Genomic DNA, 25,288 nt, shown 5'->3' with positions numbered 1-25,288 from the left:
TTTCTTGATAATCGAAGACTTATTATTGTTACGGATAACGTGTAACAACTCATTATAATGCCTTGACTGACGCATTATAAAATTCGCTAAACTGCGTAATGAAGTTTCATCTTGGCTTGTCCAGTCTGTATTGTTCAGCACTGTGTTTAAGATCCATAGAAGTATTTGCATGGAAATATTTTTACATTATTTTTATATACTTTATATGCTTTCCCTAATCTCAGAGCTTTGAAAGTCAAGAAGGTAAATCTTACAGACCATTCTTGCCTTAACTATCACCAATCAATGCGTACTTGTGTCTTCTCTCATATGGAGGTAGCCCTTCGCTCATTCTTACTGCTCTGTTTACTACATTTTGCAACTTCAATAATTGATGATTTGGTAAAGCAATGATCACATAATTGTGGCGAAGCATTTTAACCCTTCGCTGACAAAGGTATTAGATGTTTCCCGACAAAGGCAATATTCCTCAAATGATAGTCGGAGACATTGAACACATGATTATTCTGAGGAGAAAGATTGCTATACAGTATTGCACTTTAAATCCTTTACTTTCTTCATCACAACCAGCGTGCTATTACATACACACCCATATGTATGTATATATATGTATGTGTATATATACACACATATATGTATGTCTATATGTATATATACACACATATATATGTGTGTGTGTATATATAAACATATGTGTATATATACGCATATATGTATGTGTGTATATATGTATGTGTACATGTATCTATATATATATATATATATATATATATTTACACATAGCAGAAACCCTTCTTAGTTATCACAGTTCAATTCGAATAGATTTAACATTATATTAATTCACTTATCTAGCATTACAATCTTTAATTTCCTGTCAAAACAAGCTTTTAAATGCCTCGCACTTAGCATGACTGTGTGGAAGGCAAGCAAAAACTAGTCTGAGAAATGCTGATGAATATCTGACACCGACCCTCGACCCTCCCCACCCCCCTCCTCTTAATTGTGAACACTTCAACCATTTACGGATAATTACTATAATTTACTCGAGTATTTACAACACTCCCTTTGATATAGTGATATGCCTTGAAAATAAGAATACGTAAATAAACATTTGAGTGGGGTTTGGCAATTCTACGTGGGCCAGACATTATTGCAATTCTATCCAATGCATCTTTTAAATGTCGATTCAATATAGATTTCGACATATATATGTGTGTTATATATACATATATAAATGTGTTAATTAACATACACACATATCCATATATTCAAATATATTCATGTGTACGTGAATATAAATTGCGAGCAATATTGCAAAATCGTTAGTCAGAAAAGCAGAATGCAATATTTCAGGAAACCACTCCCATACAAACTCTATTTTCAGATATTTATTAATAAACACATGGACTGATATAAAAGTCGCGCTGCCTCTCGCAAATTCCTTCAGTCAAGACAAACAGCATGGAGTAAGTATCAAAAGACCTCAGAACCGTAATGTTTTAGCGGCCGTAGTGAGTTCAATATGTCAGTGTTCAAACGCAATATGACCCATGTGTAAAAACTCTTGTATTTATGCAGATGCTCTTGTGAGAAATAGGCTGAGATTGTTTTCTATCTCTAGTGCTCAGGTGACATGCATTTTCGGGAAGTTATTGTTATATAACCACAGTCAGGATGTAACTGTGATGTAGACAAAAATATATAGCGATTAAGCGACCCTCAGTCGGTCTAGTAGGCGGAAGCTCTGACAGTTTTACTTTTCTCCAGTTATAAGATTTAGTTTATATAAAAAATGATACATATGCGTGTGTGTATGTGCACAAAGCAAATGCACATACATATATAAGTATAGTGCACATGTATATTCACATATATATCGCTTTACATGTACTTTGAGTTCCAGACTTGTGATGCTACACCAAAGACACGTTCGATGATGTCTTCCTGCTAACATATGTTTACACCTGTTTTAAATTTTGCACGTATCTTTTTGGTAATGGATGGTGATGCTCTTCCTTTTGCATTGATCCACAGTCATGTCACTGTCATTTGGCCATATCTTGATGAGTCGTAATACATATGGTAGATATATCAGTCATCACAACAGCAGGGAGAGTCATAGCTATAATCATAACCAGAGAGAATTAAGCTAGTAATCAAAGTGGCTTCATGATCGTAACTTCAGTCGTTATCAGAATCCTAATAGTAAATGGTAATCGAAATTATAATTGTATTCAAACAGCGGTTCTACAACATATGAAAAGATCTTATATATGTATATATATATATTACATCATTCTCATTTCATTTGATTTGATTTTGCCATGCCAATTATCATTCTTATCGATGCTGACATCATTACCGTCAGAATAATTAGTGTTGTTATTGTACCACAGAAACCGTCTTTGCAAAAACAGTTCTCGTGGTTGTGACGGGCGCAACCAAGGGAGGCATGGGTCCGCCCTCCGACCTGCTATGTAGGCAGGGGAACGGTCCCTTGCTCGAATTAAGAGGTAAGGAAAGAGTATATATGTATGTGTGTATAGTGGAAGAGTCTGAGAGGGGTGATGAGGGAGGGAATAAGGGACGGAGAGAATGGGATAGATGGATGGATAAAGAGACGGAGACAGTGAGAGAGAGTGAGACAAAAATAAAAGAAAGATAGAAAGTCTGACATTAAATCTCTTGAATATTCCCACTAATATTTTGTGTGTCAAACAGGACTATGGATGATCATGACCACAATGAATGACGTTCGAGAGCATAAAGTGGAATCCATGGTCATGGCAGCAACGAAACCCTTGTTCATGACACTACTGGACAACATGGCAATAAAGACCATCGCCGTGATCAGGGCCATCATTACAACTATGGGCACGAGGAGGAAGCACATGGCAGCAACGAGAGACAAGTTCATGGCACTATAGGACATTATGGCAATCAAGACCAACTATGCGCACGAGGGGAGGCCCATGGTTACAGAAGCAACAAAACCCATGTTCATGACACTATGCGATCATGACGGTCATGATCACCGAATTAATGTTGACATGACAATGTGATTTATTTCTTGCAAGAAGGTTTAATAGTGGGAAATCCTAGAAAGAGTTACTCCAACCTACATGTCCACATTCTGTTCATCATTTCCTGACCTTACTACACAAACAATATGCTCACGTTTAGGGATTACACCATACCTATTCAGTTTGCACAGTGATTGCCCATTGATGAGCCCTCCTGCAAAATACTTTTTACACATACATAATCGCACCCTTCTTTGTTTCCTATCTCCCACTACACATAAACACTACACATTTTCAATTTGTGGTGAAATTCAGCGCCCGTCATAAAATCTTGTGTTATATATATTTCTGTATGACTGTACATATATAGGCATACACACATATATATGTGTGTGTGTGTACATATATATACTTATAAATATATACGCACACACATTTATATGTGTGTGAATTTATGTAATTGAAATTATATATATCCATACACAAATACATTTATACATATATATATGCGTGTGTGCATATAACAGTAGATGTAATGATGATAGTCATTACATATTACACATATATATGTGTATAAATATATATATATGTATATATATATATATATATATATGTGTGTGTGTGTGTGTGTGTGTACATATATATATATGTATATGTATATATGTATATATATATATGTATAAGTGTATATACATATATATATATATATATATGTGTGTGTGTATGTTCATATATGTATACATATATATGTATATATATACACATATATATGTATATATACACATATATATGTATATATATACACATATATATGTATATATACACATATATATGTATATATATACATATATGTATATATATACATATATATGTATATATATACATATATATGTATATATATACATATATATGTATTTATATACATATATATGTATATATATACATATATGTGTATATATATCCATATATATGTATATATATACATATATGTGTATATATACATATATGTATATATATACATATATATGTATATATACATATACATATATATGTATATATACATATACATATATATGTATATATACATATACATATATATGTATATATACATATACATATATATGTATGTATATATATATATGTGTATATATACATATATGTATATATACATATATATGTATATATACATATACATATATATGTATATATATACATATACATATATATGTATATATACATATACATACATATGTATATATTCATATACACATATATGTATATATACATAACATATATATGTATATATACATCTACATATATATGTATATATATACATATACATATATATGTATATATACATATACATATATATGTATATATACATATACATATATATGTATGTATATATGTGTGTGTGTGTGTGTGTGTGTGTGTGTACATGTGGTTATGACTACTTCAAAGTTGTCAACATCAATTGTTCATTTAATGAAAATGATCCTTTGGAATCGCCGCCGCCACCGGGGTTTTGGGTTGAAGGAAACCCCGAGAAAACGCAATTTTGACTTAATTTTAATTTGAGTAGCTTAACTTACTGGTTTTAAAGGGCTCAAGAGGTGGTTTGAATTTATTCCTCTGCCGAGTGTGCCAAATATACAATGGTCAGAAAAAAGTTTTTACCAATTTTTTTCTTTCTACAAACTAAATATAGTAAGTTTATTTACCACCCTGACTATCTGCTCAGGCGTGGGCAATCATGATTACAGTTATACATATAATTGATACAGTACAATAGTCTGTGACTACATGGTAAAATAGAAAATAGATTATACATCATGCATAAAATATTACGTTGATATGCTTTTGCCACTTTGTTTACATAACACTGTTATTTGTTTACGGCAGTTTTACATAGTAAATTTAAGATATAGTACGAGTATATCTTCCAATGTATCAGATAAAATTAAATATTCACATAGTTCTTTATACCTAATGTTAGATAGTCTGAAAGGCTGTATCACATGACATTCCGAGATATAGTGCTCAAGCGTCCGCTTGCTTTCTTTGTTACACAGTCTACATTTAGATTCATCTGCACTTCTCGCACCGTGCAGTTGCCAATACATTCTGTAACCTAAACGTATTCTGGAAATAAAAAACACGTCACATTGTCTAGTTTGACTTCGGTGCCACCCATAGGAAGGCTTGCTATCTCTATACTGATCGTAGTGCCTTATAGTACAGCTTTCAGGCCTTTGAGTGTTTGTAAGATCTACTAATTCTTCCTTATGAGAACTTTTCAATATATGTGCAACCCTAGCAAGAGGCAATCCAAGATCTATGTTCACAGTACCTTTATTGCAAGCTTCCTTCGCCGATTTGTCTACGTAGTCGTGCTTGCGTATGTCAACATGAGATGGTATCCATACAAATTGTATGGATGCTGTTACAATTTCCTCAACGCCACTGGCTTTGAAAGAATTTAGTGTCCGAAGAGCACTTTGAGAGTCACAAAAAACTACTCCGGAGGCCCGAGACGTTAAGAATTCCGTTGCAAGGATTATAAATGCAAGCTCCGTTGTGTAGTGATGACCCTATTTTGCACTCTCATATTAACTTGATATTGTGATGTTGCGTATACAGCGCAAGCACAACCAGTTTTGTATCCAGACTGTATGGATTCATCAACGTAACACTCGCATACATCATCGCCCAGATTGTGTTCCTCTACCGTTACTAATGCTATTTGTTTTGACACGCGTTTTTTTTTTTTTTTTTTTTTTGACCCAAACATAATCCTCATAGCTTCATTTTACACTATCTCCAAGCTATTTATTTTTTATTCCTTACACTGCAACAAGTGTACAACTGACCTTATAAATGCCAAATAAAACAGTCTAGCGAGCTTAACACTGATGCTCTGTTCTCTTCCAATAAGAACTTTCATCGTTTTCAATCTCTCCCAGAGTCTTTTTAGAGAAAGGATCAGGTCTGCATCATTTACGTTCACACCGAGATATTTGTACTTATGATACATGTCAAGCTCCTGGTCACCCATTGGAAAAGTGGGTAGGGTATGATACATGGGTTGAGAGCCATTGTTTTCTCGGCGGAGATGACTAATCCACTCTCATGAGCCCTTGTTGTGGTTAGAGCCTGAAAGGTACTCTGAAAAGCAATGTTGTGGGCTATGTTCTGATAGAAATTAGTACAGTCTGTGAGATAATTTACGTTGTCACCTGTACCTGAGTCTGTTAAAAATTATCCTTTCTAGAACATTGCATATACATGAGGTTAGTGAAGTCGGACGGTATTTATCTGTTTGATTTCGGTATAGGGATGATTAGACTGCGCGTTCAGGGACCAGACACTAAATATAATAAATAAGTGGCACATTACAATGAATTTAATGTTAGCAATATCAAATATAAGAAAATGGCAGGAATACTCTTACTAAATTAATTCAAGTCTACCGTTAACTTTAACTTTACACCCTCCCTTTGCTTACTAATTATTAATGAAGAATAATTAAGGATAAGTATTATAGAATTAAAAATGAGATAAGATCCATCCACCCTCCAACTCCCCGGCATTTTCTGTTATTTTTACTTAGAAATTAAGAAATCCATCCTTCACTTCTCTTCTTTCGCGATTTTCCTTTCACACTCTTTATATTGATCTAATTTTCCTTTCCCAAATCGTTCCTTAACAAATGGAATTGTCTCCTTTGACTAATTCCGTTGTTGTATCTACGAGCCAGAAAAAGGGGAAAATCCTAACCGAATCGGCACGTATGGCAAGAATACATGTGGAGGCGTGTGGAGGAGAGCAGAAACCCATCTTAGTTATCACATTTCAACTCATAAGGATTTAACCTTTATATTAATTCACTATTCAAGCATTACAGTCTTCAATAACCTGCCAAAATAACGTTTTTAATACCTAGCGCTTAGCAGACCTGCGTGTGGAAAGAAAGCAGTATTTATAAAACTCACCTTTGCTATACTGCCTTCAAAATAATAATACGTAAATAATCATTTGGGATGGGGTTTAGCAATTATACGTAGTGTAGACATCTTTACAGTTTTAACCAGTGCACCTTCCAAATGTCGAATCAATATCGATCTCGACCTATATATGTGTACAAACTAATATACACTCATATCCTTATATTCGCATACATTCATGAGTACGTGCATAAAAAAATGCGAGCCATACTGTAAACTCGTTAGTCAGAAACCCAGACTGCAATACTTGAGAAAACCACGCCCACACAAACTATTTTTAGATATCAAGTAATAAACACATGGAGTGTTATAAAAGTCGCGCTGTCTCTCGCAAATCCATTCTTTCGAAGTTGGATCACCCAGCATGAAGTAAGTATTGAAAGACCTCACTCTAGAATTAAGTTTGCGACTCAAAACCTTAATACTTTCTCGGTCGTGGTGAGTTAGGTACGTCAGTGTTAAACGCAAGTCGACCTCATGTGTAAAAACTCAAGTATTTATGCAGATGCTCTTGTGAGAAATAGGGTGAGATTGTTTTCTGTTTCTAGCGCTCAGGTGATTTATAGAAAAGAGACATGCATTTGCGGGAAGTTATTGTTATATAGATATAGTTAGGATGCAACTGTGTAGACAAAGATATATAGCGAGTAATTGACGCCCAGTCGTTCTAGAAGGCGAGGAGTCATGACAGTTGTTCTTTCCTCCAGTTATATAGTTTATTTTACATATAAAACTTATATATATATATATATATATATATATACATATAAATGTGTGTGTGTGTTTATGTGCGTGTGTGAGTGTGTTCGGAAATCACACGCTCTAAGCACAAAGGAGAGAGACATGAATTTGCGGGAAGTTATTGTTATATAACCATAGTTAGGATGTAACTGTGTAGATAAAGATATATAGCGATTAAATGACGCCCAGTCGGTCTAGAAGGCGAGGAGTCATGACAGTTGTTCTTTCCTCCAGTTATATATTTTATTTTACATATAAAATTTATGTGTATATATATACATACGTATATGTATGAGTGTGTGTACGGATATCACACGCATACTCATATACGTATACTGCACACATTGTTTTCCACACTTGTAATGCTACACCTACTAACATATTTTTACATTTGTTTTAAGTTTGCACATATTATTTTGGTAATGGATGGTGGTGCTAGCGAAGTTATGATCATAGTTGAACAGTGGTTCTACAACAAATGTTAAGATCTTATATATATATATATATATATATACGTGCGCGTGTGTGTGTGTGTTACATCATTCTCATTTAATTGTATTTGATATTATCATGAGTTGCTACTAATTATATTTCATTACCATTGACATCACTACCATCTAAATAATCATTATCATTTTTCCCAAGGACCGTCATTGCAACAGCTCTCGTGCTTGTGATGGGCGCAACCTACGCCTTCTCTGCCCCAGGGAGGCATGGGTCCGCCCTCCGACCTGCTATGGGGGCGGAGGAACGATCCCTTGCTCGAATTAAGAGGTAAAGAAAGAGGGAGAGTGGAAGGGATGAGGGAGGGAAGAAGGGATAGATGGATGGATAGAGAGACGGAGACACAGAAAATGAGACAAAGTAAAAAAAAAAAAAAAAAAAAAAAAAAAAGAGAGAGAGAGCATGAACATGGCATTAAATCCCTTGAATTTTCCTATTATTATTTTTTTTTTCTTTAACAGGAGTGTGAATGATCATGACAAAAATGACACCCGTGAGCATGAAGTGGAATCCCATGGTCATGGCAGCAACGAAACCCAAGTTCATGACGAGGATCACGAGGAGGGAACCCATGGTCATAGGAACAACGAAATCCATGTTAAGGAGATTACAGGAGATCATGATGATCATGATCATCATCATGCCGATCGTGATAATCACCATGACGATCATAACGGTCATGATGATCGTGAGGATCACGACGATCATGATAATTCTCATGACCAATGATCGTATTAGCGACAGCAATGAGGACGACGGGGAAGGTAACAGCGACAGCGAGAATGTTGATCGATCTCCTGTTACACTGATATATAACATATCTAATTGTATGTGTACATGCTAACAGATCAATGTAATCACAGAAATGATAATGGTGAAAATATTCACAGTATCAAAATTCAATTTCCAAATTTATAAAGTGTCTAAATAATCTTATGAAAGAAATCTTATGAATAAATACATAAGATAAATTAAATAAGTAAAGGTTCAACTGATACCTAAACAAACCTACTTTTCCCTTTCCCTGTTTCATTGTATAAACAATGTATAAACAGTCATCCAATATCAGTGTTATAATCCTTATTGTGATGAATAAAGAAATTGATGCATCCATATCTATTTTTCATTACGTTTAGTCCTTTATTTGCTGCAATGGCGAACTGCAATTGCATGATTATATCCTCTAATGTTTCAGTTGCGAGGACTTAATCATTTATTGTCATCATTATTTCTTTGTTATTATAGTTTCATAATCATTGGTATTATTATTATTATTATTACTATTGCTGTTGCTGTTTTTTATAATTATTATTACTATTATTATTATTATTGTTATTATTACTATCATTATTATTATTATTACAATTATTATTATTATTACTATTATTATAATCAATATTTTATTAGTAGTAGTCTCATTACAAGTTTTATTATTATTATTATTGTATTATCGTTATTATTATTATTGTATCGTCATTATTATTATTATTATTATCATTATTATTATTATTATTATCGCCATCCTCATATTTTTTAAAATTACTATTGTTATCTTACTATTATTGTTAGTACTATTGCTATTATTGTTGTTGTTTTTAGTAATATAATTTTTATCATTATTATCATAAATATTACTATTTTAATTATTATCATTGTTATCGTAAATATTACTATTCTAATTATTATTATAATTGCTATTATTATTATTACTATTATTATTAAGATTAATATCTTATCATCATAAGCATCATTACTATTGTTTTTTTATTATTATTATATTATATTTATTAATTTATCGTCACTATTATTATTATTACTGTTATTATTATCATAATTATTACTATTATTATTTTTATTATTATTATTACCACCATCAATTTTTATTATTATTGTTAACATTACTATAGCTATTATTACTATTAATATTATTACTATTACTATTATTATTGTTGTTGTTATTAAAATTATTATCATTATTGTAATTATTATTATTATTAATTTTATTATCATTATCATTACTATTATTATCAGTAGTCTCATTATCATTATTATTAGTATAATGATATTGTTGTCATTATTTTTATTGTGAATATTATTATAAATATTATTACTATTATTATTATTATCATCAGCATCATTGTCACCAACACATGGAAAGATCTTGTATATATATATATATATATATATATATATATATATACTACATCATTCTCATTTCATTGTATTTGATATTATCATGAATTCTTATTAATTATATTTAGTTACTATCATTGCTATCTTCATACCATTCATCATTCTTATCAATGCTGACAATATTACTTTCAAAATTAGTGTTGTTATTGTACCACAGTAACCGTTTTTGCAACAACAATTCTCGCCTTCTATGCCCCAAGGAGGCAGAGGAAGGTCCCTTGCTCGAATTAAGAGGTAAAGAAAGAGGGAGAGTGGAAGAGAGGGGCTGATGAGGGAGGGAAGAGGGATAGATGGATGGATAGAGAGACGGAGACAGTGAGATAGAGAATAAGACATAAGTACATAAGTAAAAGAAAGAGAGAAAAGAGTATGGCATTAACACTCTTCAACGTTCCCACAAATAATTTGTGTTTAATAGGACTATGGATGATCATAACCACATAAGCATAAAGTGGAATCCCATGGTCATGACAGCAACAAGATCATGACGGTTATGATCTCCATATTAACGTTAGCATGACAATGTTAGTATTATAATCCATATTAACGTTGGCATGAAAATGTCAGTATGATAATCCTTATTGTGATGAATAAAGTTGGTGAATTCACACCTATTTTTCATTACGTTTAGACTTTTATTTACTACACTGGCGAACTATACTGACATGATTATATCCTCTAATGCCTGAGATGACAAGACTCAGTGGTTTCCTCCTTGCAGGAAGGTTTAATAGCGAGAAAACCTAGTAAGACTTACTCCAAGCTACATGTCCACATTCTGTACATCACTTCCTGACCTTGCTACACAAACAAAATGCTCACACTTAGGGATTACACCATACCTATTCAGTTTGCACGGCGCTTGCCCACTGATGAACCCTCCTGCAAAATACTTTTTTCAGACACATAAGCGCAACCTGCTTTGTTTCCTGTCTCTAAGGATTCTTCAGTGTAGCATTCATATACAATGATCAGTATTTCAAGACGATCATTGATAATAACGACTGCAAAGTTCTTGAGTAAGTCAAGGTGACAGTGTCATGCATACACACTACACATTTTCAATTCGTGGTAGAATTCAGCGCCCATGTCATGTCTTATTTAAGGGTATGTACAACAGGCACATGTATTTGTAGTTGCTTATAGCCATGACTTTGAGTAAGAATGAATGTTGTCATAAAGGTTACCTTTTCTATTTTCAGCAGTGATTCAACAAATTTGCAGTTGTTATCAAGATTAGATGATTCATAAAATCGAGAATTAAAAAAACTTGGGCTACTTATATTTCTGTATCAATATACATACACAGCCGTACATACAATCATGTACACATACACACGTGTGTGTGTGTGTGTGTGTGTGTGTGTGTGAGTGTGTGTGTGTGTATGTGTGTACATATTTATACATATAAATATATACGTACACACATTCATATGTGTGTGAAAGTATGTATTTGCAATTATATATATCCATACATATATACATGTGTGTTTCTATGAATATGTGTTTGTGTGTGTAATAGTAGATGTAATGATAATAGTAATAACGATATTAATAATAATAATGGTGATGATAATGATTATAATATTGATAATGATAATAATGGCAGTAATAATGATAAATATGACAATAATAATAATAGTAATGATGATGATTATAATATTGAAATGATAATAATGGGAGTAATAATGATTATGATAATAATAATAATAATAATAATAGTGATAATCCTGATAACAAAAATACATATGATAACAGTAATTATAATAATGATAATTGAATATAAAAAATAATGATATATATATAATAATAATATAATACGGGTAACAATGATGATGGAAATAATAATAATAATGATAAAAAACACGGAACAAATAAAGATACATAATAATTATGACATTTTTAATGATAAAAAGTAACTAATAATGACAATTATAATGATGCTAACAATAATAACATGACAACAATATTGGTAACAATAATGAAAATAAAATAATAATGCTGATAATGATATTATACATACACATATATACCTATATATACACATACATATACATAGCATGTATACAAACACATATATACATATACACATACATACACACATATATATATATATATATAATATATATATATACATTAATACACACGCGCACACACACAACACACATACATACATATATATGTATATACATATATACATATAAATATATAATATATATAAATATATATATATGTGTGTGTGCGTGTGTGTGTACACATGTATACATATATATACATTATTAATGACTGCTCCAAACTGGCCAACATTAATTCTAATACAATTAATGGAAATCGCCGCCGGGGTTTTGGGTTGAAGGAAACCCTGAGAAAACCCAATATTTACTTTATTTTAATTTGAGTAGCTTAACTTACTGGTCTTATAATGCTCGAGAAGTGGTTTGATTTTTTTCCTCTGCTGAATGTGCCAAATAGACAATGGTCGGAAAAAAAGTTTCAACCAATTTCATTCATTCAACAAACTGAAAATAATAACAGGTGGCATATTACAATGAATTGATCTTAGCATTAATAAGCATAGGCAAATGGCAAGAATACTCTTACTAAACCAATTCAAGGTTACCGTTAACTTAACTGTACAGCCTCCCTTTGCCTACTAATTACAAATCACGAATAATCATTTTGATATTTATAAAATAAAAAATGAGATAAGATCGAGGCACTAAACCCCCCCCCCCCCCCCCCCACACAACTCACCAGCATTTTCTGTTATTTTTACTTTGACGAACTAAGTAATCAATCCGTCACTTCACTTCTTTCACAATTTCCCTTTCACACTCTTAATATAGATATATTGTTCCTTTCTCAAATCTTTCCTTAATAATTGGAATTGTCTCCTTTGACTAATTCCGTTGTTGTATTTCCACGGGCCAAAAAAAGAAAATAATATCTTAGCTCAATCGACACGTATAGCAAGAATACATGCCATGCCCACTGTAATACAAGTTTATTTATTGTGTTTACACATAAATGGCTCTATAAGTACTTAGTCACTAAGAAGTTTACCTTTTTCTTCGACTTTTGGAAAGGGTCTTTTGCATCATTTCATTTTCTTAAATGTTACCAAGATCTCATTAACAATTTAATAATCATAACATCAATAACAATAATACCAGTATCGATATCAATTGTATTGATAAGAAAAGCACATTTTCCCGCCAATACATGGAAATCAGAATGGCTGAGCAAGTGTGGAGCCATCTGTATGTAACCAAATTAAAAAGACAAAAACACTTCAGGGGGCAGAATATCAATCCGTGGCGGTTGCGTTAACAATGGCTAGCTGTAAACATGGCGTTTTGCGTCGCCTCAATTTCCTCAACGTGTCTTTGTCTCTGCGTGTGGAGGAGAGCAGAAATCCATCTTAGCTATCACTGTTCAATTCATATGGATTTAACCTTTATATTAATTCATATATCAAGCATTGCAGTCTTCAATACCCTGAAGTATTTCGAAAATTCACTTTTGCTATACTGATATGCCTTTAAATTAAAGAGACATAATTAGACATTTAGGTGGGATTTGGCAATTCTACGTGGTCCAGACATCTTTACAGTTTTAACCAGTGCACCTTCCAAATGTCGAATCAATATCGATCTCGACCTATATATGTGTACAAACTAATATACACGCATATCCTTATATTCGCATACATTCATGAGTACGTGCATAAAAAATGCGAGCCATACTGTAAACTCGTTAGTCAGAAACCCAGACTGCAATACTTGAGAAAACCACGCCCACACAAACTATTTTTAGATATCAAGTAATAAACACATGGAGTGTTATAAAAGTCGCGCTGTCTCTCGCAAATCCATTCATTCGAAGTTGGATCTCCCAGCATGAAGTAAGTATTGAAAGACCTCACTCTAGAACTAAGTTTGCGACTCAAAACCTTAATACTTTCTCGGCCGTGGTGAGTTAGGTACGTCAGTGTTAAACGCAAGTCGACCTCATGTGTAAAACCTCAAGTATTTATGCAGATGCTCAAGTATTTATGAAATAGGGTAAGATTGTTTTCTGTTTCTAGTGCTCAGGTGATTTATAGAAGAGAGACATGCATTTGCGGGAAGTTATTGTTATATAGATATAGTTAGGATGCAACTGTGTAGACAAAAATATATAGCGAGTAATTGACGCCCTGTCGTTCTAGAAGGCGAGGAGTCATGACAGTTGTTCTTTCCTCCAGTTATATAGTTTATTTTACATATAAAACTTTATATATATATATATACATATAGATGTGTGTGTGTGTATTTCTGTGCGTGTGTGAGTGTGTGTTCGGAAATCCCACGTTCTAAGCACAAAGGAGAGAGACATTAATTTTCGGGAAGTTATTGTTATATAACCATAGTTAGGATGTAACTGTGTAGATAAAGATATATAGCGATTAAATGACGCCCAGTCGGTCTAGAAGGCGAGGAGTCATGACAGTTGTTTTTTCCTCCAGTTATATATTTTATTTTACATATAACATTTATGAGTATATATATACATACGTATATATGTGAGTGTGTGTACGGATATCACACGCATACTCATATACGTATACTGCACACATTGTTTTCCACACTTGTAATGCTACACCTACTAACATATTTTTACATTTGTTTTAAGTTTGCTCATATTATTTTGGTAATGGATGGTGGTGCTTTCGAAGTTATGATCATAGTTGAACAGTGGTTCTACAACAAATGTTAAGATCTTATATATATATATATATATATACGTGCGTGTGTGTGTGTGTTACATCATTCTCATTTAATTGTATTTGATATTATCATGAGTTGCTACTAATTATATTTCATTACCATTGACATCACTACCATCTAAATAATGATTATCATTTTTCCCAAGGACCGTCATTGCAACAGCTCTCGTGCTTGTGATGGGCGCAACCTACGCCTTCTCTGCCCCAGGGAGGCATGGGTCCGCCCTCCGACCTGCTATGGGGGCGGAGGAACGGTCCCTTGCCCGAATTAAGAGGTAAGGAAAGAGGGAGAGTGGAAGGGATGAGGGAGGGAAGAAGGGATAGATGGATAGAGAGATGGAGACAGTCAGAAAATGAGACAAAGTAAAAGAAAAGTGAGAGTAGGAACATGATATTAATTTTTTGAATTTTCCTACTAACATTTTTTTTTTTTTTCTTAACAGGAGTGTGAATGATCATGACCAAAATGACACCCGTGAGCATGAAGTGGAATCCCATGGTCATGGCAGCAACGAAACCCAAGTTCATGACGAGGATCACGAGGAGGGAGCCCATGGTCATAGGAACAACGAAATCCATGTTAAGGAGATTACAGGAGATCATGATGATCATGATCATCATCATGCCGATCGTGATAATCACCATGACGATCATGACGGTCATGATGATCGTGAGGATCACGACGATCATGATAATTCTCATGACCAATGATCGTATTAGCGACAGCAATGAGGACGACGGGGAAGGTAACAGCGACAGCGAGAATGTTGATCGATCTCCTGTTACACTGATATATAACATATCTAATTGTATGTGTACATGCTAACAGATCAATGTAATCACAGAAATGATAATGGTGAAAATATTCACAGTATCAAAATTCAATTTCCAAATTTATAAAGTGTCTAAATAATCTTATGAAAGAAATCTTATGAATAAATACATAAGATAAATTAAATAAGTAAAGGTTTAACTGATACCTAAACAAACCTACTTTTCCCTTTCCCTGTTTCATTGTATAAACAATGTATAAACAGTCATCCAATATCAGTGTTATAATCCTTATTGTGATGAATAAAGAAATTGATGCATCCATATCTATTTTTCATTACGTTTAGTCCTTTATTTGCTGCAATGGCGAACTGCAATTGCATGATTATATCCTCTAATGTTTCAGTTGAGAGGACTTAATCATTTATTGTCATCATTATTTCTTCGTTATTATCGTATCATAATCATTGGTATCATTATTATTATCATTATTACTATTGCTGTTGCTGTTTTTTATAATTATTATTACTATTATTATTATTATTGTTATTATTACTATCATTATTATTATTATTACAATTATTATTATTATTACTATTATTATAATCAATATTTTATTAGTAGTAGTCTCATTACAAGTTTTTATTATTATTATTATTGTATTATCGTTATTATTATTATTGTATCGTCATTATTATTATTATTATCATTATTATTATTATTATTATCGCCATCCTCATATTTTTTAAAATTACTATTGTTATCTTACTATTATTGTTAGTACTATTGCTATTATTGTTGTTGTTTTTAGTAATATAATTTTTATCATTATTATCATAAATATTACTATTTTAATTATTATCATTGTTGTCGTAAATATTACTATTCTAATTATTATCTTTATCATCGTAAACATTACTATTTTAATTATTATTATAATTGCTATTATTATTATTACTATTATTATTAAGATTAATATCTTATTGTTATAAGCATCATTACTATTGTTTTTTATCATTATTATATTATCTTTATTATTTTATCGTCACTATTATTATTATTACTGTTATTATTATCATAATTATTACTATTATTATTATTATTACCACCATCAATTTTTATTATTATTGTTAACATTACTATAGCTATTGTTATTACTATTATTAGTTTTACTATTACTTTTATTATTGTTGTTGTTATTAAAATTATTATTATTATTGTAATTATTTTTTTATTATCATTATCATTACTATTATTATCAGTAGTCTCATTATCATTATTATTAGTATAATGATATTGTTATCATTATTTTTATTATGAATATTATTATAAATATTATTACTATTATCATTATTATTATCAGCATCATTGTCACCAACACATGGAAAGATCTTGTAATATATATATATATATATATATATATATATATATATATATATACTACATCATTCTCATTTCATTGTATTTGATATCATGAATTCTTACTAATTATATTCAGTTACTATTATTGCTATCTTCATACCATTCATCATTCATTTCAATGCTGACAATATTACTTTCAAAATTAGTTTGTTATTGTACCACATTAACCGTTTTTGCAACAATTCTCGCCTTCTATGCCCCAAGGAGGCAGAGGAAGGTCCCTTGCTCGAATTAAGAGGTAAAGAAAGAGGGAGAGTTGAAGAGAGGGGTGATGAGGGAGGGAAGAGGGATAGATGGATGGATAGAGAGACGGAGACAGTGAGATGGAGAATAAGACATAAGTACATAAGTAAAAGAAAGAGAGAGAAAGAATTTGGCATTAATACTCTTCAATGTTCCCACAAATAATTTGTGTGCTTAATAGGACTATGGATGATCATAACCACATAAGCATAAAGTGGAATCCCATGGTCATGACAGCAACAAGATCATGACGGTTATGATCTCCATATTAACGTTAGCATGACAATGTTAGTATTATAATCCATATTAACGTTGGCATGAAAATGTCAGTATGATAATCCTTATTGTGATGAATAAAGTTGGTGAATTCACACCTATTTTTCATTACGTTTAGACATTTATTTACTACACTGGCGAACTGCACTGACATGATTATATCCTCTAATGCCTGAGATGACAAGACTCAGTGGTTTCATCCTTGCAGGAAGGTTTAATAGCGAGAAAACCTAGTAAGACTTAATCCAAGCTACATGTCCACATTCTGTACATCACTTCCTGACCTTGTTACACAAACAAAATGCTCACACTTAGGGATTGCACCATACCTATTCAGTTTGCACAGCGCTTGCCCACTGATGAACCCTCTTGCAAAATACTTTTTTTTTTTTCAGACACATAAGCGTACCCTGCTCTGTTTTCTGTCTCTAAGGATTCTTCAGTGTAGTATTCATATACAATGATCAGTATTTCAAGACGATCATTGATAATAACGACTGCAAAGTTCTTGAGTAAGTCAAGGTGACAGTGTTATGCATACCCACTACACATTTTCAATTCGTGGTAGAATTCAGCGCCCATGTCGTGTCTTATTTAAGGGTATGTTCAACAGGCACATGTATTTGTATGTTGCTTATAGCCATGACTTTGAGTAAAAATGAATGTTGTCATTAAGGCTACCTTCTCTATTTTCAGCAGTGATTCAACAACTCTGCAGTTGTTATCAAGATTAGATGATTCATAAAATCGAGAATTAAAAAAACTTGGGCTATATATATTTCTGTATGAATATACATACACAGCCGTACATACAATCATGTACACATACACACACATATATATATGTGTGTGTGTGTGTGTGTGTGTGTGTGTACATATTTATACATATAAATATATACGCACACACATTCATATGTGTGTGAAAGTATGTATTTGCAATTATATATATCCATACATATATACATGTGAGTTTCTATGAATATGTGTAGTAGATGTAATGATAATAGTAATAATGATGATAATAATTATGATAGTAATGATAATGATAATAATAATAATAGTAATGATAAATATGACAATAATAATAATAGTAATGATGATGATTATAATATTGATAATGATAATAATGGGAGTAATAATGATTATGATAATAATAATAATAATAATAATAGTGATAATCCTGATAACAAAAATACATATGATAACAGTAATTATAATAATGATAATATGAATATAAAAAATAATGATATATATATAATAATAATAAAATGATACGGGTAACAATGATGATGGAAATAATAATAATAATGATAAAAAACACGGAACAAATAAAGATACATAATAATTATGACATTTTTAATGATAAAAAGTAACTAATAATGACAATTATAATGATGCTAACAATAATAACATGACAACAATATTGGTAACAATAATGAAAATAAAATAATAATGCTGATAATGATATTATACATACACATATATACCTATATATACACATACATATACATAGCATGTATACAAACACATATATACATATACACATACATACACACATATATATATATATATATATATATATATATATACATTAATACACACGCGCACACACACACACACATACATACATATATATGTATATACATATATACATATAAATATATATATATATAAATATATATATATGTGTGTGTGCGTGTGTGTGTACACATGTATACATATATATACATTATTAATGACTGCTCCAAACTGGCCAACATTAATTCTAATACAATTAATGGAAATCGCCGCCGGGGTTTTGGGTTGAAGGAAACCCTGAGAAAACCCAATATTTACTTTATTTTAATTTGAGTAGCTTAACTTACTGGTCTTATAATGCTCGAGAAGTGGTTTGATTTTTTTCCTCTGCTGAATGTGCCAAATAGACAATGGTCGGAAAAAAAAGTTTCAACCAATTTCATTCATTCAACAAACTGAAAATAATAACAGGTGGCATATTACAATGAATTTGATCTTAGCATTAATAAGCATAGGCAAATGGCAAGAATACTCTTACTAAACCAATTCAAGGTTACCGTTAACTTTAACTGTACAGCCTCCCTTTGCCTACTAATTACAAATCACGAATAATCATTTTGATATTATAAAATAAAAAATGAGATAAGATCGAGGCACTAACCCCCCCCCCCCCCCCACAACTCACCAGCATTTTCTGTTATTTTTACTTTGACGAACTAAGTAATCAATCCGTCACTTCACTTCTTTCACAATTTCCCTTTCACACTCTTAATATAGATATATTGTTCCTTTCTCAAATCTTTCCTTAATAATTGGAATTGTCTCCTTTGACTAATTCCGTTGTTGTATCCACGGGCCAAAAAAAGAAAATAATATCTTAGCTCAATCGACACGTATAGCAAGAATACATGCCATGCCCACTGTAATACAAGTTTATTTATTGTGTTTACACATAAATGGCTCTATAAGTACTTAGTCACTAAGAAGTTTACCTTTTTCTTCGACTTTTGGAAAGGGTCTTTTGCATCATTTCATTTTCTTAAATGTTACCAAGATCTCATTAACAATTTAATAATCATAACATCAATAACAATAATACCAGTATCGATATCAATTGTATTGATAAGAAAAGCACATTTTCCCGCCAATACATGGAAATCAGAATGGCTGAGCAAGTGTGGAGCCATCTGTATGTAACCAAATTAAAAAGACAAAAACACTTCAGGGGGCAGAATATCAATCCGTGGCGGTTGCGTTAACAATGGCTAGCTGTAAACATGGCGTTTTGCGTCGCCTCAATTTCCTCAACGTGTCTTTGTCTCTGCGTGTGGAGGAGAGCAGAAATCCATCTTAGCTATCACTGTTCAATTCATATGGATTTAACCTTTATATTAATTCATATATCAAGCATTGCAGTCTTCAATACCCTGAAGTATTTCGAAAATTCACTTTTGCTATACTGATATGCCTTTAAATTAAAGAGACATAATTAGACATTTAGGTGGGATTTGGCAATTCTACGTGGTCCAGACATCTTTACAGTTTTAACCAATACACCTTATAAAAGTCGAATTAATGTCGATCTCGACATATATGTGTGCAAATTATTATACACACATACATTCGCATATATTCATGTGTACGTGCATAAAAATTGCGAGCCATACTGCAAAATCGTTAGTCAGAAAAGCAAAATGCAAAACTTCAGAAAACCACGCCCACAAAAATGCTATTTTTAGATATCTAGTAATAAACACATGGAGTGTTATAAAAGTCGCGCTGTCTCTCGCAAATCCATTCTTTCGAAGTTGGATCTCCCAGCATGAAGTAAGTATTGAAAGACCTCACTTTAGAATGAAGTTTGCGACTCAAAACCCTAATGATTTCGCGGCCGTAGTGAGTTAGGTACGTCAGTGTTAAACGCAATTTGACCTCGTGTGTAAAAGCTCAAGTATTTATGCAGATTCTCTTGTGAGAAATAGGGTGAGATTGTTTTCTGTCTCTAGTGTTCAGGTGATTTATAGAAGAGAGACATGAATTTGCGGGAAGTTATTATTATATAACTATAGTAAGGCTGTAACTGTATAGACAAAGTCTAGAAGGCGAGAAGTCATGACAGTTGTTCTTTCCTCCAGTTATATAGTTTATTTTACATATATAACTTATATATTCGTGTGTGTGTGTGTGTGTGTGTGTGTGTGTTTATGTGTGTGTATATATTGATCTAGATTCATGTCACTGTCATTTGGCCTTGTAATCGCTACCATATCTTGATGAGTCCTAATACATATGGTAGATATACCAGTCATCACAACATCAGTAATGCACAGCTATAATTATGACCGGAAAGAATCATGGTAGTAACCAAAGTCGCTCCATGATCATAACTCTAGTCGTTATCAGAATCCTAATAGTAAATGGTAATCGAAGTTATGATCATATTTGAACAGTGGTTCTACAGCAAATGTTAAGATCTTATACATATATACATGTGTGTGTTACATCATTCTCCTTTCTTGATATTATTATGTGTTACTACAAATTATATTTCATTACCATTGACATCATTACCATCTAAATAATAATTATTATTTTTCCCAAGGACCGTCATTGCAACAGCTCTCGTGCTTGTGATGGGCGCAACCTACGCCTTCTCTGCCCCAGGGAGGCATGGGTCCGCCCTCCGACCTGCTATGGGGGCGGAGGAACGGTCCCTTGCCCGAATTAAGAGGTAAAGAAAGAGGGAGAGTGGAAGAGAGGGGTGATGAGGGAGAGAAGAAGGGACGGAGAGAAATGGATAGATGGATAGATGGGTGGATAGAGAGACGGAGACAGTGAGAGAATGAGACAAAGCAAAAGAAGAGAGAGAGAGAGTATGAACATGGCATTAAATCTCTTGAATTTTCCTTCTAACATTTTTTTTTTTTTAACAGGAGTGTGAATGATCATGACCAAAATGACACCCGTGAGCATGAAGTGGAATCCCATGGTGATGGCAGCAACGAAAACCAAGTTCATGACGAGGATCACGAGGAGGGAGCCCATGGTCATAGGAACAACGAAATCCATGTTAAGGAGATTACAGGAGATCATGATGATCATGATCATCATCATGACGATCATGATGATCATCATGACGATCATGACGATCAGGACGATTATGACGATCATGCTGAGCATGACGATCATGATGATCATGAGCATTCTCATGACGATCAAGACGATCATGACGATCATGATGAGCATGACGATCGTGACGATCATAATGACGATCATGACGATCATGATGAGCATGACGATGAAGATGATCATGATGATCATGAGGATCCCGACGATTATGATAATTCTCATGAGCCATTATCGTATTAGCGACAGCAATGAGGACGACGGGGAAGGTAACAGCGACAGCGAGAATGTTGATCGATCTCCTGTTACACTGATATATAACATATCTAATTGTATGTGTACATGCTAACAGATCAATGTAATCACAGAAATGATAATGGTGAAAATATTCACAGTATCAAAATTCAATTTCCAAATTTATAAAGTGTCGAAATAATCTTATGAAATAAATGTTTGAAAATAAAGGAAAAAAACTAAATACAAAAGATAAATTAAATAAGTAAAGGTTTAACTGATACTTAAACAAACCTACTTTTCCCTTCCCTGTTTCATTGTATAAACAATGTATAAACAGTCATCCAATATCAGTGTTATTATCCTTATTGTGATGAATAAAAAATTGATGCATCCATATCTATTTTTCATTACGTTTAGTCCTTTATTTGCTGCAATGGCGAACTGCAATTGCATGATTATATCCTCTAATGTTTCAGTTGAGAAGACTTAATCATATAGTATTATTAAGACAGGATGGTTCATAAAATCAAGAATTTAAAAACAATTTAGGATATTTATGTGTATGTGTATACACAGCCATAGAGACAGTCATGTACATATATACATATATATACATATATATACACACATATTCATATGTATATATATGCATATATTATACATATAGCATCTATATGTGTATAAATACATATATACACACATTTATATATACATACATGTACATATATATATACATGTATATATTTATGTATATATATGCATTTATGTTCATACATGTATATATTAATATAAATGCAATGATATAAGTGTGTATATATATGTATATATATGCACACACACACATATATATATTTATGCATATATACATATATATATTAGTATGAATGCATATATACATATATCTATATAGACATACATATGTGTGTATATATATAATACATATATAGATATATATATAAGTGTGTGTATATATATGTATGTTTATATATATATATATATATATATGTGTGTGTGTGTGTGTGTTCGTGTGTATACATAAATGTGTGTATGTGTATATATATACACATATAACCAGTTTACAAATTTATATATATACATATATATACTGTATATATCCATGTATAATTATATATATATATATACATATATATACACATATATATACTGTATATATACATATATTACATATATATGAATATAAATGTATATATATACATAAATATATATATTTTAAATATAAATATATATACATGTATAATTATACATGTATATAAATATATATTGCACAAATATATATATATATATATACAACATATATTTGCGCTATGTTATCTCCCACACATGCACATCATTTTATCAATTTATATCCAAGTGTGCCAATATAAAATCAACAAGTTTTGTTACGAAAGGATTTCCTGGGAAAGAGAGAAAAAAAGTAGTGTTGAAGATAACTACGCCTACGCAGGTACATGGCCTTCAGGTTTCATGTACAGCTGTAATATAGATATTTTTTTCCCTCGTATTCATTTCTTCGTCGGCGCAAAGGCAAGATGAAGTAAGTGTCAAAAGATTAGAATTCAGTTTAATATGATTCAGTTTCTCCGTTGTGAGTGTATGTAGGGCGCCTATATAGAACATTTTTAAGTAACGTCCCTACTTGGAACATATTTAAGTAAGGTACCTACTTGAAACTTATTTAAATAGCTCAGCTACTTAGAACATATTTAAGTAACGCGTCTACTTGGAACCTATTTGCATGTAGCTTATCTTGGCCGAAAACAGTGAAGATTTTTTTGTCTCTAGTATTCAGTTAATATGCATATGTAAGTTCAATTGAACGTGATGTTACTGTTGCTTAACAAAAGATATATTTCAGATATAGCTATAATGTTTTCGCTTCCAGAGGCGGGGTGTCCTGACACTGGATAAGTGTGTGTATGTGTATGTATATGTGTGTGTGTGTATGTGTGTGTGTGTGTGTGTGTGTGTGTATGTGTGTGTGTGTGTGTGTGTGTGTATCATATATATGTATATATATTAACATACACACACACATACACTAACACACACACACGCACACACACACACACACACATACATATATATATATATATATATATATATATATATATATATATATATGATATATACACTTACATAGGTTTCAACTTTTTTCCTATGTGCCATTCGGGATCGAACTCGCAATGATCTATTTGCATGTTAGTGCCACTGAAATACTTAAATAAGAAGGACCATAATTAAAAATATAACTGTAAAAGTAATCAAGATGGTAACCAAAATGTGATAGTAATTCAGTTCCAATCATAACCGAAATAGTAAATTGGTAATCATAGTCGTAACCACAACTAAAGGAAACAGTGCTTCTGTTAGGTGTATACCATTTTCCTTTATTAAACTTAATATTACCATTATTTTTTCATTATCGTGATTTTTTGGATTGT

The 25,288-nt window shown here is 32.0% G+C and overlaps 6 protein-coding genes across 6 annotated transcripts in view; 5 read left to right on the top strand and 1 right to left on the bottom strand.

Annotated features, from left to right (window-relative positions):
* LOC125034652 (cubilin-like) overlaps positions 1 to 25,288 on the bottom strand; it is a 334,702-nt gene that overhangs the window by 278,652 nt on the left and 30,762 nt on the right.
* Positions 1,763 to 3,101, top strand: LOC125034485. Its single transcript, XM_047626307.1, has 3 exons — positions 1,763 to 2,212; positions 2,397 to 2,513; positions 2,722 to 3,101. The coding sequence occupies exons 1-3, from the start codon at positions 2,170 to 2,172 to the stop codon at positions 2,925 to 2,927; spliced, it is 366 nt and encodes a 121-aa protein (XP_047482263.1). The 5' UTR covers positions 1,763 to 2,169; the 3' UTR covers positions 2,928 to 3,101.
* On the top strand, positions 5,038 to 9,385 carry LOC125034478 (urease accessory protein UreE-like). Its single transcript, XM_047626289.1, has 3 exons — positions 5,038 to 7,396; positions 8,414 to 8,542; positions 8,734 to 9,385. Exons 1-3 carry the CDS (start codon positions 7,392 to 7,394, stop codon positions 8,999 to 9,001), a joined length of 402 nt encoding a protein of 133 aa, XP_047482245.1. The 5' UTR covers positions 5,038 to 7,391; the 3' UTR covers positions 9,002 to 9,385.
* On the top strand, positions 14,228 to 16,328 carry LOC125034477 (probable zinc transporter protein DDB_G0282067). Its single transcript, XM_047626288.1, has 3 exons — positions 14,228 to 14,369; positions 15,380 to 15,508; positions 15,677 to 16,328. Exons 1-3 carry the CDS (start codon positions 14,365 to 14,367, stop codon positions 15,942 to 15,944), a joined length of 402 nt encoding a protein of 133 aa, XP_047482244.1. The 5' UTR covers positions 14,228 to 14,364; the 3' UTR covers positions 15,945 to 16,328.
* On the top strand, positions 21,177 to 23,220 carry LOC125034473 (prostatic spermine-binding protein-like). Its single transcript, XM_047626275.1, has 3 exons — positions 21,177 to 21,290; positions 22,066 to 22,194; positions 22,397 to 23,220. The coding sequence occupies exons 1-3, from the start codon at positions 21,286 to 21,288 to the stop codon at positions 22,830 to 22,832; spliced, it is 570 nt and encodes a 189-aa protein (XP_047482231.1). The 5' UTR covers positions 21,177 to 21,285; the 3' UTR covers positions 22,833 to 23,220.
* LOC125034484 overlaps positions 25,105 to 25,288 on the top strand; it is a 1,322-nt gene continuing 1,138 nt past the window's right edge. Inside the window, exon 1 of the mRNA XM_047626306.1 lies at positions 25,105 to 25,288. This exon is cut by the window's right edge and continues 239 nt beyond it. The gene's annotated coding sequence lies outside the window, so the exon portion shown is untranslated.

This window comes from Penaeus chinensis, chromosome 18 (genome assembly GCF_019202785.1).
Source record: "Penaeus chinensis breed Huanghai No. 1 chromosome 18, ASM1920278v2, whole genome shotgun sequence".
NCBI lineage: Eukaryota > Metazoa > Arthropoda > Malacostraca > Decapoda > Penaeidae > Penaeus > Penaeus chinensis.
Note: the sequence above shows the minus strand (reverse complement) of the source record. Positions and strands in the feature narration are given on the sequence as shown.

What these genes read in the sequence shown, in the direction of transcription:
- LOC125034477 (XM_047626288.1), top strand. An exon ending in TCCCTTGCCCGAATTAAGAG is followed by an intron (nt 15,509 to 15,676) that starts GTAAGGAAAGAG and finishes TTTTCTTAACAG; the next exon opens with GAGTGTGAATGATCATGACC.
- LOC125034473 (XM_047626275.1), top strand. An exon ending in TCCCTTGCCCGAATTAAGAG is followed by an intron (nt 22,195 to 22,396) that starts GTAAAGAAAGAG and finishes TTTTTTTAACAG; the next exon opens with GAGTGTGAATGATCATGACC.
- LOC125034485 (XM_047626307.1), top strand. Translation starts at nt 2,170, where the DNA reads ATGATCGTAACTTCAGTCGTTATCAGAATCCTAATAGTAAATG. An exon ending in CAGAATCCTAATAGTAAATG is followed by an intron (nt 2,213 to 2,396) that starts GTAATCGAAATT and finishes ATTGTACCACAG; the next exon opens with AAACCGTCTTTGCAAAAACA. An exon ending in TCCCTTGCTCGAATTAAGAG is followed by an intron (nt 2,514 to 2,721) that starts GTAAGGAAAGAG and finishes TGTGTCAAACAG; the next exon opens with GACTATGGATGATCATGACC.
- LOC125034478 (XM_047626289.1), top strand. An exon ending in TCCCTTGCTCGAATTAAGAG is followed by an intron (nt 8,543 to 8,733) that starts GTAAAGAAAGAG and finishes TTTCTTTAACAG; the next exon opens with GAGTGTGAATGATCATGACA.